Source organism: Aphis gossypii, chromosome 1, assembly GCF_020184175.1.
Source record: "Aphis gossypii isolate Hap1 chromosome 1, ASM2018417v2, whole genome shotgun sequence".
Classification (NCBI taxonomy): Eukaryota; Metazoa; Arthropoda; class Insecta; order Hemiptera; family Aphididae; genus Aphis; species Aphis gossypii.
Genome location: NC_065530.1, coordinates 66,360,263 through 66,378,636, shown reverse-complemented (window position 1 = coordinate 66,378,636; position 18,374 = coordinate 66,360,263). Strand labels below are relative to the sequence as shown.

Genomic DNA, 18,374 nt, shown 5'->3' with positions numbered 1-18,374 from the left:
GTTGAATAGGTATGTTCTTAGAATTCAGCAGTTAAAGATCTTTTTTTTATCTCATACCTTCCAGCTTTCTATCATATTTATCAAAATGAAGATAATTTACGATATACACGCACATTCACCTGTTTTTTATTTTTTTAAATAATAATATATAGTTTTACTTAATTGTGAAACGATAAGTTTTTTGAATCGTTATTATGTGTTTTTGTTATTGTTTATGTATAACAATAAATTAACAATGATTCTAAATTATTTTATTTTCAGTTGGTCAATATTCAATGTTCTAACATTGATGCTTAAATTGAACTAATCTCAACATTGATATCCAATTAGTAAAGTGTACACTAAAATCAATAAATTACTGCATAGTAATATACTAATAATAATTGTTTTTTACTCGGAATTCTCCAAGGAAAAAAGATTTATCAGCGTAATAGTATAAAGTAAAAGATAGTACCTACCAAAAACGATTCTGACATTTAGTCCTTAGGGTGAAGTGGAAGCGACTTAACAAACCTACAGAATAATAATTGTACCCAATAGAGGTAAATAGAGTTAAATATTATAACTATTATTTATTACAACTAGAATAAGTATAATCATTAATAATCACTGCTTTTATAATTATTATAAAGCTTTTTTCTAACAATAATTTCATTTTTAAGATCACCCTAAGCTAATTTATATTAAATAAATTTAATTAATTAATAAAACAATGTTTATGTACGTACATTTGTTCTGTATATATACGTCTATGTATATTGTTTGGAGTAATACAAAAGAATTTTTTTTATTTTAATAATTTATTAGAATATTAATTAAATACAAATCATTTTTTGATTATTGAGATTTTAACTTAATAGAAATTATTACAAAATACAAGTTATAACGTATCTATGTCTATATAATCGAGTATTCTTTTTTTACCTCAACTAAATAAAATTTAAGTATCTGTTTTGTATATTTTAAATTTGTTTAGTTACAATCTTGTAATATAATGTGTTTAATTTAATAAAATTATGAAGTATAAGTTGAATCAAATTTCATTTCAAAATAACCTATACATATTTATATGAACCCAAAGTATTTTGCTAAATATATGTAAGTACAACTTTATTTAATTGTGGTCGTAATTAAAAAAATGAAATAATATTCAAATAACGAGCCAATTCTACAATTATAAATTTTTAACTAATAAAAATTAGAATACATTTAAAAGATACTTTTAATATATTAATACCTTATAGTACAAAATATATAGCTTTCATAATAATGAAATAAATTATTTAATCATTTTTTTATACTCAACTTTACAACACTATACGTTTACAAACTACAGTAAGTTAATTATTGTAATTAGGAAATACTTACAAATTCATCGTAAACATGTATTTTTTTTTAAATATCTTGTGAATTTGATAAATTTAATATATAAAGATATAAATTTAATAAAAAATAGTATAATAAAATATATTACATTAAATAGAATAATGGTAATTTCTTAACATCATATTACAAATTGCAATAGTTCTGTTTATATTATAAAGTTATTCGGAATATTGGACAAAGTGTAATATTGCTATATACTTTGCCCGTAACGGCCGTAACATGTGATCATTGTTCATCATATTCTGTGCATTAAAAATATTTCTCTTAACTTGTAACGAATAACACGTGATTGCTTTAATTCTTCAATCGTAAGCATATTTTAGGTATTATATTAATATTATATTAGCAATTAAAAAATAATAACATATAGATTTGTAATATTTATAACAATAAATCTGTGAAAAAAAAAATGTTACGATTCTGATTTATTTCAGATCGTTCTATGTGTTCATTTATATTCTAGTCGATGTATACTGCAGCGACACAGTGTAATTCAGGTATGAGGTTTTGAATGTTTGCTATTAGAATTAAATTCAAATAATTTATTAGGTATGTAAAGAAGCTTCTCCTCCCCCAATTATAATAAGCATAACCCTTTTATGTTTCTTTACGTTTTTAATTACATAGACTACATATTTCGATGCGACGAAGATATTTCAGTATTATTATTATTTTTTAAAAACACATAGATTTAGTTTTAGTATTTTCAGACATGCAATTAATCATTTTCTATTGTCCATATTTTGGCCTAAAAATCAACCAAAAATTATAGTGTATATTTTCTATGACTTTGAGTGTTTACCATGTAGAACTGAACTAACGTTTCCTATTCCACAAAATAAAATTACAGGAAGTTATAATATAATATTATTATCGTTACAAATAATTATTCTTTTCTTATAGCATTTATTCAAAACTTTAAAAATCAAATACTTATTCCAGAGTTACGTAGTTCATCTGTTACTCGGAATTTTTTTAATCATTTTCTGCCACTATTCAAATCAATATTTAATATTTATATTTTATATTCATATCAAAACGTTACCAAAATGACCTTCTAAATAAATGTAAACTTTTTAAGAATATTTAGATCCAGAGAAACTAAGTAGGTAGGTACTTGCATTACAAACAGGCTTCTGTTGTTTGTAAAACAATTGTTTATAATGGCAAACTATTATATTTTTATTATATATATATTGTACCATATACCACGTACTTTAAGTATTTTTAGATGATAACAGCATAGCAGTTTCTAATAAACTAAATAATATAGTAAAACACAAAAATCGCCCATAGCATTACAACATATATGATCCGTCAGCAAGTTTGTATTCAAAACAAGACAGAGTAGGCTTAATATCCTTTGAGGTTTTAGGAGCAAAATAATAAGAAATTTAATATTATCACTGAACGACCATGCTTTTCAATTATTTCGCGATCGTAATTATTTTACTTTACAAATTTGTTTCATATCACGACAAAGCCAAAAATGTAGTTGTATATTACGTATTTTTGCATATTTATAGTTATTTTTCACTTTTTGGAATGTATTTAGTTTTATTTTAGGTTCTTGATGCATATATTTTTTTTTTGGCCTAGTTTTGTGCAATTTTATTTTAAATAACATTTAGACTATACTTTAAATTTGTTTAGATTTTTGTATTACCAAAGGAGTCAGTGATAAACTTTTTTTTTATAAAATGATAACCTCTCTTTTATTAAAAATTATTTGGGTGTAATATTTTTAAAAATGTTTATGTTAAAAATTATTTGAATAAGTAGTTTTTCAGTTATTAAAATGTTTACTATAACGATAATAGTTCTTAAAAATGATTTTACTAAAATATAAATTAGATGTAATATCGGATGTAAGAGCTAGGAGCGTGAACACAGATTAATAAAAAAAATTGAATAAATTAATGGAGATAACCATTTTCAAATTACTATAGCTCCCATATTTGTCAACTCCTTTATTATGGACATATCATTATTTATATACAAATTTAAATAAATCAAAAAATGTTAATTCAAATTTCTGTTTTAATACTTCAATGTTTTCAGAAAAATTATTCGCTAACTATTAATAACTAAAATAGGTGTTTATTAATTTAAAAATAGATGTATTTATCTCTACAATATGAATAAGTATAATACTTCTTAAATAGAACCAAAAACTTCAAGAATTTAAAAATGCCTATATAGCATTTAAATATTTTTTAAAAAATTAAAAAATCTGGTTTGAGTAACTCCATTAATGAAAAAGAAAGAGAGCTAAGAGTGCTTCGCGAATGGTTCTGTATATAATCGCATAAAGCATTCTGATCCATAGATCAATGTATACTATTTATTTGGTATGCAAAAATTTAAAGAAACCGTTTGGATTATTCGAGACGTATTTACAATAATTCGCCAATACCTACGTCATAGTCAACCAGAAATCAGTGTATCATCAATATAATCAGTATGTTTAGCATTCATTAACTTCTTATTAACAACATTTTACTATAATCTCGTAACCTTGTAAACATTCTCAACAAAAATAATTGCTTTATAAGAAGCATCCTTGAACTTCCACTTCAAAAATCAAACACGTGTGGATTTCCTATTTAAAATGTTATTATAGCGGACGAAAACTTTTGGTACAATATGTAAGTAATTAATTGTTTATTTGTTTCTCCAAGCACAGAAAATAATTTTTAGTTATACATTTGTAATAAAAAAAAAAGAAATGTATTACATTTACGATTTTTTCCTAGAAAAAAATTGTAATAACAATAATGTAGGGCATCGTATAATACTTAATTTTATTCTTGCTCTATTTCAGTTGAATTCAAAAAATGCTCAAATAACCATAGAGTTGTTTATATGCCTTCACATAACTTAAGAACAACACTACTCATTTAAATTTTAATTTAAATACATCAACATTTTTAGGAAAATTGTCCACTAAATAGGTAATTTATGGTAGAAAAATGGAGGGTTATTTCAAAAAAAAATTTATCTCAATAATTTTAAAATATCGTTTTAAGTATATTAAAAAATTCCAAAAACCTTTATTGGATCAACTGTATTATTCGAGAAAAGGGGGTGAACATGATCGACGAATCACCTCATACCTATACCTACTATATACGAAATACTATTTCATACCGTTATTGTCTGGCACCAGTACGTTTTAGATTTACAGGAATTTTCTCACACGTTTTAGTGTAGCATATACACAATATTACTGTATATTTACCAATTAAATGTCCATAAAATAATAATAACAACAACAAGTGCGTGTTGTTCAATAACACCGGGATTTGTGCAGTAGAGAATATGCGATTTATGATAAAAATAAAAATCAATTAATACAAACACGTATACGAACGCCAGCGAGTTGGTACTTCCTTATGCGTCCTAAACGATTTCGTTATCGATCGACCGCTAAATGATGTATAACAACAAATAATAATCATTATAACAATGATGTGTTATGCGATATTTCTGGCGCAATCAGATTAAACGCATTTCGATAATGAAATATTCATATAACTTAGACAAAAGTCAATAATGATATATATTATAGGCAATTACTACTATCGACCATAATATTATTAAATTATCCCCCACCCCACCTCGCTGCTCGTCATCCAGTCTGTGTATAACGACTCGTGAGGCATACTATCTGCACAGTATATATACCTAATACTAGTCCAAAATGTGTTAAGTCGTAACGCTCATGCGTGTTTTACTTTTAAACTTTTAAACGATACTCCGTTAGCGCTAAAATATCATATTATATTGTAGTTATAACTAATAATAATTATTAAAATATGTGTTGTATATGTTTGTGCGTTCACTAATTATTATTTTATTAACTACGACAACCTGCGAAGATATCTTCGTATCGAGTAATAGGCATTTAAAAAAACCGTCTTCGTTGATAGAAAATTAAAATTTGATAGGTCTTTCGATTACGTGATGTTTTGCTGTAGTGCTGTCTGCACAAAATAAAAAACGGTCTCACGCCGATTGAGTTTGGACGTTCGAGTTAATTTTATATTTCACCCCCCGTCAAAATGATCGTCTACAATTTGATCGGAGCTCTAACGTCGGATTCGAATACGCTGTGGGTGGCGCTGCTCTCGCTCACGGTCCTCAGTCTGTACTTTTTGTACTTCGACAAATTGTCCAAAATTCATGGAAAACAGATTTCACTATTGCCATCGATCACAAAAACCCAATGGGCTTCGTTAATTGTGTCGTTGAAACTCGCCAATTTCGGGCCAAGAGGTACGTACATTGATATATGATTGTACACGAATGTGGGATATTATAACTATTCATTTTCGTCTTATGAAAATAAATTATCAATAATAGTATAATACCATAACGTATATAATATAATATATAAGTATTGCCATTCGTGAAATATACCATAGATTACCTTGCATCATTCTCATCCACCCCAATTTTTCTTTAAAAAATAAATTTGTTCAAATTCTGAATTTTAGAATTTTCAACTAAATTTAGTTAAAAGCATACCTACAATATTTAATAGAAGTGTTGATACAAACTACCTTTTTCTGCAAGAATCAGTCTTTTATAATGAATTATTAAGTAGATTATTTTTTTAAAAATATTCTTGAGACTTTAAGTTATCTAATTTAGTGAACTAAAATTTATATGTCCGTCGTGTGATTTAAAAAAATTGTGGGCTATAATATTATTTCAAAATTACAGCAACTACTAATATTAATATTAATCTGTTAACATCTAGTATTTTTTTTTTTAATTTTCCAAGTAGGTATAATAAAAAGTATAATCAATACATTATATCAATTTTATATTTTTATAAAATTATTATTTAAGACTATCGTCTATAGTCTAGACATTATTGTAAATGAGAAACTACAATTCCAAATATTTATTTTTATTTTTATTTTTTGCATTAATAGTATTGTGGTCTTTAAGTTAAATATATTAAGTATGTTTAGTGGATAACCTCGAATATTATTACTATATGCAATAGTGTACAATGTACGTGGATGTATGCTACCCCTAAAAACTCTCAGCTTGCGTGTGTTTGTGTAATACAGTCATGACTTCATGAATAACGAGCTAGAATCTATTTTATTATTAAAAAAAAAAAGAGTATCATTATCATTAATCATTAATGTATCTTGTTGAAACATTCAAAATATTTTATCTTTCGATTACTATCATAACATCAAATACATAATTATTAATAAACACTAAACAATAGCGCGATTATAATATTATAGTGAACGGACACGGCGTTTAGTTTAGATAAAACCGCCACATAATTGTACTTCGAATGTATCGATATGGTGATGTATTTTACAGATATTTTGCCGTATTTCGACAGCGTTATCAAAAAATACGGATCGATAATCCATTTGAAAATCATTGCACGTCATTATGTCATCATAAACGATCCGGACGATATAAAGGTATGTTGATGTAACAATATTATAATATTGGTGTACAGCTCTCTGATAGAGTATGTACCAGTTGACCTCAAAAGTACCTTTTTTTTTACCAATTCTCCCCCAACTATCTAGAGAAAAATGCACCAGTTGCGCTCACATATTATTATGTAGGTACACGATTATAATAAGACCAAGCCGTAAACTATGGAAGATAAATATATAATAATTATAGTTACAAGCGGCATACAATATCATTTTTCAAAAACTTAAATTAATATAAATAAAATTATGGGTAATAAATAATTTAAATATATTATTAATATTTTATATTATATAATAAATTATTTATTATATTTTGTAACAATGACAGATTTTTCAAAATCTAATCTGCTAATATTTTTTTTTTATATTATATTATACATAATATTATATACATATTTACTTCCCCTAATTTATAAGTTGGTATTATAAATGTGTATATAATATTATATACAAGTGAAACTGGTATATTTTGCTAAGGGCAACTGGTACATTTTTTAAATTCGTAAACAACCGTTGAAGGAAGTTGGTCAACACCCCTTTGATACCACAGGATCGTAAGTTTGAATTGGGGAATCGCCTATTTGAGCCAAAAAAAAAATTAATTCGTTTTAGGATTTTGGCCAGAATAAAAAATATACGTTTACCTGTGTTGTTCAGTGGCTTGATAATAATAATCAATTAAATATTATATATATATATTAACATTATAATTATATTTCCTGGTTTATTTTTACCGTACAAAGTGTAAGCAGTATACAAATAAAACAATAGATAACACAAAGTGTCCATTTACTGTTGTATGAATATACAAAAATAGTCACATTTTACATAATAAAGATATGGTTGTTTTAGAAATAAAATAAGTACGATTAATTATAATTTAAAATAAAAATGTGTACTTATTATTGACAATTATTGAGTTATTTAAAGAAAAAAATGCGTATAAACTATTATTATAATATATAATTCAGGGGTGGCCAGCGAGAAGAGGCTCGCGAGCCGTCCTATATATTAATAAATATGGAAGAGTCAAAATAAAAAAAAGGTCACACAATATTATATTAATAATAAATATGATAAGATATCAAATGTAATAAAATGTATAAAATGCGAAACAATATAATAACGTACAATAATGTCAGGTTAAATTTTATCTTGATTTTGTCTTTATAAATACCATAATAAATTATCATAAATACTCATAATTCTGTTCGACATCGTGACTGTATAATCATAATAATATTAAAATATTATCATGTCTAAGAAACGCAAGTACCTATGTAGAACGTAGAAAATTAAATTTACACTGGGAAGAAGAGTTCTTTTTCATAGAACGAAACAGTAAACCATTTTGTCTCATCTGTCAATTCCAACCATCACAATTTAAGGATAGTAATTAAATTACTACAATGGAAACAGCAGCTTTAGAAATTGAATTCTTAGAATGATTGGAAGATAAAGGACTGAAGCAGTTCAAAAACAGTTGTCATTCTTTGTTGGAATTTTAAAAACATGTGCCCGTTATTAAATATCCAAAAATTACTTATTGCACTCAAAAATTTATATCGATTTTAGGAACAACATATTTTTGCAAATCATTATGACCATAAAAAACGTTAAATCAAAACATTGCTTAACATTAATGGATGATCATTAAAAGAAATTGTTAAGGACTGTTTAAACAACATATAATCCTGATTTTAAAAGACTTTCAAAAATAATGAACATATTTTTATATTAGGTACATCAAGAACATTATATTTTTTTTTTTAATTTTTCTATATTTGTAATTTAAAAAAATATTATACTTTTTTAAATATATAAATTTATATTATGAAAAAAATTATTTTGTATAAAAATGTTTTTTATCTTATGATAAAATGCGAGTCGCAGTTTGACTAGTGACTACACATGGTCTATATTGTCTATAATTTTAATAAATAAATTGTATTTAAACTTTTATACTGTTATATAATATATATATTTAATCGATTAGTATCATGTAAATTTACTGTACGACGCAGGTAAATTTGGCCAAAATGAATTAATTTTTTGGCGCAGATGGATGATTCTCCTGGATTGTGGTTATCAATTTGTAATAAATAGGGCTCGGATTTTAAATCATAAATATGCTTCTTTTTTTATACATGAAATAGAGATCTAATTTTTACGTATAAATCCGTTTTACGTCATTCTGATTCCAAATAAACCAATTTTTTTTTCTTTTTATTGTTTTTTTAAATTATTCCAGCTGAGGATTTTTATATGTTTGTTATGCTATTCTAATAAAAACAAATTGATTAATAAGAAATGTAAAAACCCAGAATGCGGACTAAAAGGTTATATCGAATTATTATTGTTTTCGTTATCGGCTTGTTTATATTAAAATATGTATAAAATTATAGATTATCGATTTACCGCAGTACCAATACAGTCAGTATGCCTACAACATCGATATCGAACGTTTCAAAATTTTTTTTTTTTTTTAATTTTATTTACAATCTTTATTCAAGTGATAATTAAAATTTGAGATTTAATGTTTTAATTTGAAACCTCTGGTATGAAATATGCACCGATCACTTCAGTGGATATAGTCATATAGAGAGTTGGTTTTTTATGTATAAAAATATGTTGTCGGACAGAAGTCAAATTCACTATTGCAAATCTAGGAAAATACATGGTAAATAATTCTTTTTTTAATTTGATTTAATTTTTCAAATTTTTTTATTCATTGTGATTACTAGTTCGTGTTAATTTTTGATCATGAATTTTTTTTTTGCTTTTTTTGTTGCTTATTATGCTTTAAAATCCAAGCCCTAGTAATAACCCATCTAACTAATGCATAATAGCTAATAGGTATATAATACAGATATTCTGAGTTGTTAATTGTCGCGGGCGTATGTGAAATTTATATATACATATTGCAGGTACTATTGTCGAGTGTACAGCACATTACGAAAGGTCCCGATTACGAGATGCTTGAACCATGGTTGAACAAAGGGTTACTCACCAGCACGGGTATGTATATTATTATTTTAATAATCAAATAATTGTTGCACGGACGTTTCCATCGTAATGACATCGATATAATACTTGTGCATGTAATACGTTAATATCGATATAATACTACTACCTACCTATATTATTATAATATGTACGTAAATCTATAAACGAGTTTTTTGAGAAGAAAATCGAATTTGTTGTCAGTCAATCGAATGTACATAATATGTAACATAAAAAAAAAATTAAATACTAAAAAACTATAATCACTCTTAAACATATTTAAATAATGAAATTTGACATCAAAAGTCATTATTTTGTTAATTAATTAGTCACTAGTCTAGTAAAACTATTCACCTATACTATGAAAAATATATAAAATAAAAATTGTTCTGAACATTTCAAATAAAGTCAACATACGAATTGTAAAAAAAACTAACATAGGTATTATGTTATCATAGAAATTTATTAATTTGCACCTAATATATATTGATGATTTAATTTAATTAAAAAAAATTTATTTTGATTAATTACTTAAATTTTTAAAAAATAATACTATTTTTTAAGCGTCTCTATATTATAAGGAAAAAAGTAGGATAAAGTTATTTTTCTGAATTAAATTATTTAGTTTTTATTTTTCTGAATATTCAGTTATTTAGAAGTTACGTGATTTTGCAATGACAGTCACGATAAGGTAGTCATAATACAGTTAACTTATTAAAATTTTAAATTTTTTTACCAATAATTTATGAAACCATTTAAAATATTATTAAATGTTTCAATGTATACTTGAAGAAGAAATTATATAAGTTCAACAATATTTATACGTATATATTAGATATTTGGACTTTTTTTATAATGTCTGTTACTTTACTTATAAACATTTAAAAAGTATGAATACTATCCTAAATGTATGCTGTACTATAATTTTTTATTGAAATCGTTTTACAGATCAAAAATGGCATTCTAGGAGAAAACTATTAACAAACACTTTTCATTTTAAAATTTTGGAAACTTACGTGCCATCACTCAATAATCACTCTCGTTCGTTGGTCAAAAATCTCATCAACGCATCAGACAATGGTAAATCCATAGCAGATATTGACTCCCACGTAACTCTGTGCGCTTTGGACATCGTGTGCGGTAAGTCTTCTTTTTATCGTGGTCATTTTAAATATATCTCACGATATCGTAATGCCAACAAGACTATTTCAATATAAATTTAAAATATTTTAACCTTAAAGCATAATACCATAATGATTTCTTAATATTTATTAAAATACTTTTATTTTTTTCATGTGCTTTATATTTATATAGAGACAATTATGGGTGTAAACTTACGTACTCAAGAGGGTAAATCGACAGATTACGTTAAAGCAATCAAAAAGTAAGTATATCATTCACTACGTGTAGGTTATATCACTTTTATGTGTCATTATTCATTTATTTTTAATCCTTGTTATTTTTTACAGTGTCAGTCACATACTGATCAAACGTATTTTTACGTTTTGGTATTGGAGCGAAATTATTTTCAACCTTAGTAATATTGGCAGAGAATTTCGCAAATCATTAAAGTTATTACACAATTTCACCGAAAATGTAAGCACCATACATATTTTTTTTTTATTCATAATGTAATTATGTTTATTTTTTTTTAACTGTTCATAGTTGTTTATTTTTATTTATTTATTTATTTTTTTTTGATATATCTAATTTAGGTCATAAAGGAAAGACGAAAAATATTAGAAGAAACCGCGGAACAAAAAAAAACAGATGGAAAAGGTAAGACTAACAATTTTACATGTATATAAATAAATTAACATAAATCATCGCTAGCAGGAAAGAAACAGATATATTCATTTTTGGACCTTCTTGTCGGCGTTTCCAAAGAAAATCCCGGTACAATGACCGATAAAGATATACGAGAAGAAGTGGATACGTTTCTTTTCGAAGGACACGACACGTCTTCGATAGCTATTACTATGGCTATAATTCATTTGGGGCTCGATCAAAACATACAAGTAAGTAAAATTATAACGAAGAAATATTATCAAGGCATTCTATATTATCTTCATCAACATATTATGCATATTAAGTTCAAAAAAATACTTAAAACGGACTTTTATCATCACAATAAGCGATCAAATAAACTGTTTGAGTTCTATAATATTATTATTTGTACACATTTTTTTTTATTCGTACACCAAAGGTCAACACGGAAATTCATATGAAATGCTTGTGATATATTTTATGCTCGTGACAGCAGTATTTTTTTTTTTTTTTTGTATGCGGCAACTTATTTTTTTTTTTTATTCAATTTGTGATTTCAAACAGAATTTGGTCAGAGATGAGTTGTACGAAATTTTCGGAGACAGCGACCGGGACGCAACAATGGAAGACCTCAAAGCGATGACAAATTTAGAAAGAGTGATAAAAGAGACAATGCGACTTTATCCGAGCGTGACGGGTATCACGAGAACCCTCAAAGAGCCGCTCCACCTCGGTATGTGTACAATATAATATAATATATAATTTAGCTCTAAGAGTATATCTTTTAATTACATTCGTTACGTTACGAACTAAATACGATTTAATTGCGTCGTGCTCGAGTGCTGTTCGCGTACGATTAATAATTTTGTAATTATGTATGTAATTTTACAGAAAAGTATACAATACCTTCTAAATCGGTGATGGTCGTCGTTCCTCATCTATTACACCGTGACGAAAACATCTATCCCAATCCGGAAAAATTCGATCCCGACCGGTTTTTGCCTGAACAATGCAACGGACGTCATCCTTACGCGTACATCCCGTTCAGCGCCGGGCCAAGAAATTGCATAGGTAAAAAATACATTGTTACATTATCTAGTTTATATCATTTAATGTAGGTAAAAAATTCTATTCAAAAGTTAAATCAAGAACCATAAAATTGTAAATTATTCTTTTGCATATTCTGAATTCTTATTTTAAGGATATCGATGAGTCCAAAAATCAATGACCTGGGTTTTCTTTTATTTACATTGAAAAATGTTTTTAAATATTATTTCTTGGTAGATTTCAAAACATATTCATTTTTAGTTGTCATTCTAATAAGATTTATTCTTAATTTAATTTTGTACTTCAAGGAAAAATCTTTAAGTACTATGTTTTGTTTATTATGGGGCATACAATTAAAAACTAAACGTTGTTTTAGATTATTTTTTTAAAATGTATAAAAGGGTATTTTTTAATTTTGAATAGAATGATGAATTTATTGATTTTACAATGATGTGTGTTTATTGTTATTATTTTTTTTTTTGTATCGGTGTACACCATAACTTGTCGAAATGATGCTTAAATTTAAAACAACTTCAGGGGTGGTCTCCGATAGCCAAAGTTTCAAGCAATTTTAAAAAATTAATTTTTTTTTATATTGTTGTAACTCAAAAACTTACCATCATTGTAAATACTTGAAATTGTCATCAAATGTTTATATTAGCGTTATTTATACATGGTTAAATTTTCAAAACATTTTGGTTTTTTTGAGCTATTTATAGGCAACTGGTATTTTCGATTTTTCTAAGAGTTTTTTGTTTTTGAAATGTCCTTAAAAATTTTACTGATAAAATTTGTAAGTAGTTTTGTAGTTGAATATTCATGAAATTATTAGTATTCATATCTATACCTACTCTGTTTCAAAGTCAAACTAGATTGCACCGGTTTCTCGCATCGCCACTGACGGCCACTGTAACTTTTTCCCCCACTTTGCGACAAAATCGGCAGCCGACATTTAGCAGATGCTCGGTGGCGGTTGAAAACTAAAAGGCCGTCTGGTGTATTCCAGTTTGAGACCGAGTATAAGGTTAAAAAATTCAATACAAAGTTTTACATAAGTTTTCCTTTAAATAAGTATAGAGAAAACTCGAAGTATCATTATAGGAAAAAATGTTATGAGCGTCTAAATTTAAAATCCTTACGAAATTGCGTAACGATTACAATTTATCCTCAAATGATTTTAAATATTTGTTATAGTTCAAAAAGTATAAGTCGTAAATTAGAAATTAAAATACTTGAAATATTCACCAGTTATTTAGTTATGCAGTTTCTTTAAATATTTTAATTTTTAAAATAGTACGTTAATGGGCATTTGATACTTGACCACCCTTTTTTATTTTTAATCCATGTTTGATATCATTTTAGGTCATTTTTTAGATGTTTAAATCGTAAAATAAGAATAACTTTTAAATGTTGGCAATGCTATAATAGATTAATGAATTTTGACATGATCATTTATATATATATACATGTATATCATAGATATGTAACAATTTCACATTAAAATATCATATTTAAATGCATTGTATCATTGCAATACAATATATACAATGTTTTTTGGATATTATAGAATCCGTTGCGAATAAATTATTAAATTTATACCACTAAATTACAGGCCAAAAGTTTGCTATGTACCAAATGAAAACAGTATTGTCCACGATCTTGAGGTACACGATTGTAGAGACGTTGGGGACGCAACAAAGCATCGTCATCAGTACACAGCTGATAATGAGAGCTGATTACTTGCCGAGCGTGAAAATAACACCAATCCCCAACAAGAGTATCACAAGTCATACGTAATTTGTTAACCTTTATTTATAATATCAGCATAATAACTTAATATGAATGTAAATATCATGTACATACTATGCATATAACACAACATATTTTTTTGTTTTCAATTATAATTTTTAGCAAACCATATAAGCCACCCAACCAAGTATACATTAATAAAGGATAACGATAGTTGGGAAAATATTTTCTTCAATAAGCTAAGCAATTAGCTATGTAGAAATATGTATAATATATATATATATATATATATATGCTATAAGACTGTTTACAATTTGGCTATGTTTAATGTTTTAAATTTATTATAAAGGAATGTCGATAAATTGGAAATATAGGTGGTATATTAAAAAATATAAAATTTGTTTAAAAGTTACATTTTAATTTGTTTATTAAAGTAATTATATTAATTGTATAAATATAAATAAATAAGAATTTTAATATATTTGTTTTATTAGCCATTTACAAATAAACCAGCCTAGTAGTGAATGTAAGGTGTATGAGGTAAGATATTTTCACACGCAGCTTAATTAAGAAATACTGTAAAGATTAGTCTTATTAATTACACCTACGTGCACTCGTAGTATATATCGTAAGAGTTGATGTTCGTCGCTGCTAACTGCTAATGATCCCAAAAAATTGAGTTGAGCATTGATTCTTAATGAAAAAATCGTTTAAAATTGATGAAATGTATTATTTTCTGAACATACTATCTCCTTAAATAAGTATTAGGTACTTTAAATAATAATGTTTTTTTCAAAACGTTTTGTTTTAAACTTCGTGTTTTTTCAAGACGTGCATAATTAACTATATTGAGTGTTTTTCCTCAGATTATCTTATTTTATTTCACAAAGTAATAAAATATTTATAGTTTATTTTAAAATAGTTTGTTATTTCCATTGCAAGTCAAGAAAAACCATATAATGGGTAAGTATAATGATATAAAATTAAAATTATTTGTTTTTTTCTTAAAAAAAAAAAAGCGTGTTATTACTTATTAGTTATTAATTATAATTTATAACCATTATTATCGATTTCCTTAGATTTATATTCGTTAATTAATTGTGTAACAAACATATGATATGAATTGAAATAAATTAATATTATTAATTTAATAATTAATAAAGTTTAATATGATTTTATCAACGACTTAAGTATGATATTTTATTTTTAATATAATATAAAGATTATAGGTACTATAAAAATATCATCAAAAGCTTATTTGAATCCATAAAATGAATTTTCACCATTTACCGTTTCTTTTTATCATTCAAAATGCAATGTGATAAGTATGCATGCCTTGGTTCCTTTGATAACTCTTTTTTTTTTTAATAGTTTAGTATACAATTTTTATACTATATAAATTATAAATACATAACATTATTAAGTATCAAGTATTTTATATGTTATGTTTTCTTATTGACCATAATATTTTAAACTTTAAACTATTAGTTCATTTTCAACGTGTATTAAGCATATAGTAAATAATTTAAATGAATTATTGAATTGTTACTTATTTCATATAAATTAATTAATCAATCATACCAATCAATTAATTTTTTTTGTTGAATTTATAACTGTACACTAAAATGTGAAAAATATTCATAAGATATAATTATATATGGGTACCTCTTAATAAATATATTAATTTAAAATACTCTAATAAAAATAATTAACAGTTGATTTATTAACATAATACACTTATATTTATAGACCCATTTGATATAAATTAAACACCTTTAATAATGTTATTACAGATATTATTTTTGAATAAGACATTTTTATAGATACATACATATTTATTTTTACAACTAAAGATTTCTCATATGGTTTAGTTTCTTCAACTCATCACCTCATTGCATATTACATTTGATTTTTTTCTATTTTTTTTTACTAAAGTAAATTTAATAATAGGTATTGTTGTTAGCATTTATGGCATATTATATGCCATTTATTCGAATAAACACTATGGTAAAAGCTTTAAATAACTTCGTATCTTTATTAAATTTGTCTTTTTTGTTTTATTTAAACGATATTTAGAGACATAAAAATTAATTATTCCGTTTCAAATTTAACAAGTTAAAACAATTAATGTTATAAATATCAACAACGTCTAATAATTTTTGAGGATTAACTTGCATTTGTTATAAAGTAATTATGTACGATTATTAAGTTATGTCTTATTCGTTGTTATAGCCTATCTAAAATTCTAAAGTACCAATAATACACTATCGAAGCTAATCGTATAAACCTTTTCGAAAAATGTATTTTCATCTAGTAAAAATAACTTAGTAAAACATTATACACGTTTTAGAGTTAATATTTTTTCAGAAACATAAGCTTTTTTCTATATTTAACGAAATAGTTTCTAATAACGAAATAGTTTTTTGTTTCTAAAAAGTTATAAAACTGAGATTGGTCATGATAGTTTTTAAATAACGTTATAGCTAATAATACTACAGTATACACAATATACTATAACTTTATAATATAATATATTAAAATGTGCAAAATGTAAAAAATTATCAAAAATAAAAGTAGGTACACAATAATAAGACATTGTTATTGCATTATATGAGATCTAATAGCCAACACGTCTTGTTAGTTGTTAATCATTAAAATAGTACTCAACATGACTCGATGTAAAATTTTTTTCTGAACCAAGAGAAATAAAGTATACGATATACACTATACAGTCAAGTCATCGTGATTATTATTAAATAATCTTATAGGAGCATATGACAGACTATTTCCGTAGCTTCAAATATTTTACTTACTGTAGATATGTTAATGATTTTGTTTGCTATGAATAGATACTTACTAGTTTTTCGAAAAGTGTTTTTTTATTATCTGTAATCAAAAGTATTTTTGTTTTTTTCTTAATTGCATACAAAATACCTATAGCTAAAACAGGTTTTAAAGCACGTTGACAAAACTGGTTTTTTTTTAATATAGTAACCCAAGAAATTTTAAGTAAAATGAGTCAAGCGTAAAAGAGTAAAATAAAACGAAAATAATAATTTTGTAATATTTGGTTTAATTTTTAAAAACATAAAATGTATTACTCAATTACTTGAATATTTATTTTGTACCGTTTACGACGTTTTTGAATCACGATAACACGTTTTGTGATTTTGATATTGTGACAGTAATGTGTCTCTGAGTAACACAATTTAAAGACTGGTAGATAGTTGAGATGTATATTTTTATCTAAATGTAAATTGTGTTTCTCTAGGGTTCCAGTTTTAACTGATAAATGATATCTGTGGCTGAAATTAGTAGCTTTTCTTAACACTGAATTAATTCACAGTAATTGTACTATTTTCCAATTCCACAGCCCTATATTTCAACATATAAACTACTGAACCATTTTATAATTTTTTATACGTACTTATTACTTAAACTTTTTTTCTCGGTATGTCGGAATGTAACCGACGCATTATTAGAATAATTATGAAATCAACTTTTTTATCTTATATTTCTCTGGCCTTTTCTTTGCATTCGAATTTCAGTTTGTTATATAATTTATATATGAAAAACTTATTTAAAAGTTATATATTTTATTGAAGAAAGTGTAATTGTAAAAATTGATTATTTTCTGAATACCCAAAATCTTAATCTATGTTTATCCATCATTCAACCACAAGCAATATAATATCACTATAATTGTTATATATGCCGATTATTTGTATTGGATAGTTCTACAATATTTCATTAAATCGGTAAATTTATTAACAATTTTGGAAATTAATGGAATTTTTCGCCATATTATCACTATAAATATTCTATAAAATATTAAGAAAAAAACAATTTTTCTAAGGTATTCAAAATCTAATTTACTCTAAAGGACCAACAAGAAATATTGTTAAACATCTGCTATAAATTAACTATACTTTGGTTATCATT

General features: G+C 25.3%; 1 protein-coding gene across 3 annotated transcripts; it reads left to right on the top strand.

Moving 5' to 3' along the window:
* The first annotated feature begins 5,070 nt into the window (after positions 1 to 5,070).
* LOC114121962 (cytochrome P450 4C1) lies at positions 5,071 to 14,909 on the top strand. Of its 3 annotated transcripts, none has more exons than XM_050197961.1 (11): positions 5,071 to 5,664; positions 6,739 to 6,845; positions 9,794 to 9,884; positions 10,818 to 11,009; positions 11,184 to 11,253; positions 11,339 to 11,465; positions 11,585 to 11,648; positions 11,703 to 11,887; positions 12,201 to 12,369; positions 12,528 to 12,707; positions 14,296 to 14,909. In XM_050197961.1, exons 1-11 carry the CDS (start codon positions 5,451 to 5,453, stop codon positions 14,478 to 14,480), a joined length of 1,584 nt encoding a protein of 527 aa, XP_050053918.1. In that variant the 5' UTR covers positions 5,071 to 5,450; the 3' UTR covers positions 14,481 to 14,909. The 3 variants fall into 3 exon arrangements, with proteins under 3 accessions (XP_050053918.1, XP_050053919.1, XP_050053920.1); XM_050197962.1 differs by having other exon boundaries at positions 5,073 to 5,664; positions 11,706 to 11,887; XM_050197963.1 differs by lacking the exons at positions 5,071 to 5,664; positions 6,739 to 6,845 and adding an exon at positions 9,329 to 9,546.
* Positions 14,910 to 18,374: the final 3,465 nt, after the last annotated feature.

Excerpts from the sequence above, each read along its gene's own strand:
- LOC114121962 (XM_050197961.1), top strand. The coding sequence starts at position 5,451 with ATGATCGTCTACAATTTGATCGGAGCTCTAACGTCGGATTCGAATACG. Across the intron at positions 11,466-11,584 it reads TACACAATTTCACCGAAAAT|GTCATAAAGGAAAGACGAAA; the intron begins GTAAGCACCATA and ends TATCTAATTTAG. Across the intron at positions 12,370-12,527 it reads CAAAGAGCCGCTCCACCTCG|AAAAGTATACAATACCTTCT; the intron begins GTATGTGTACAA and ends GTAATTTTACAG.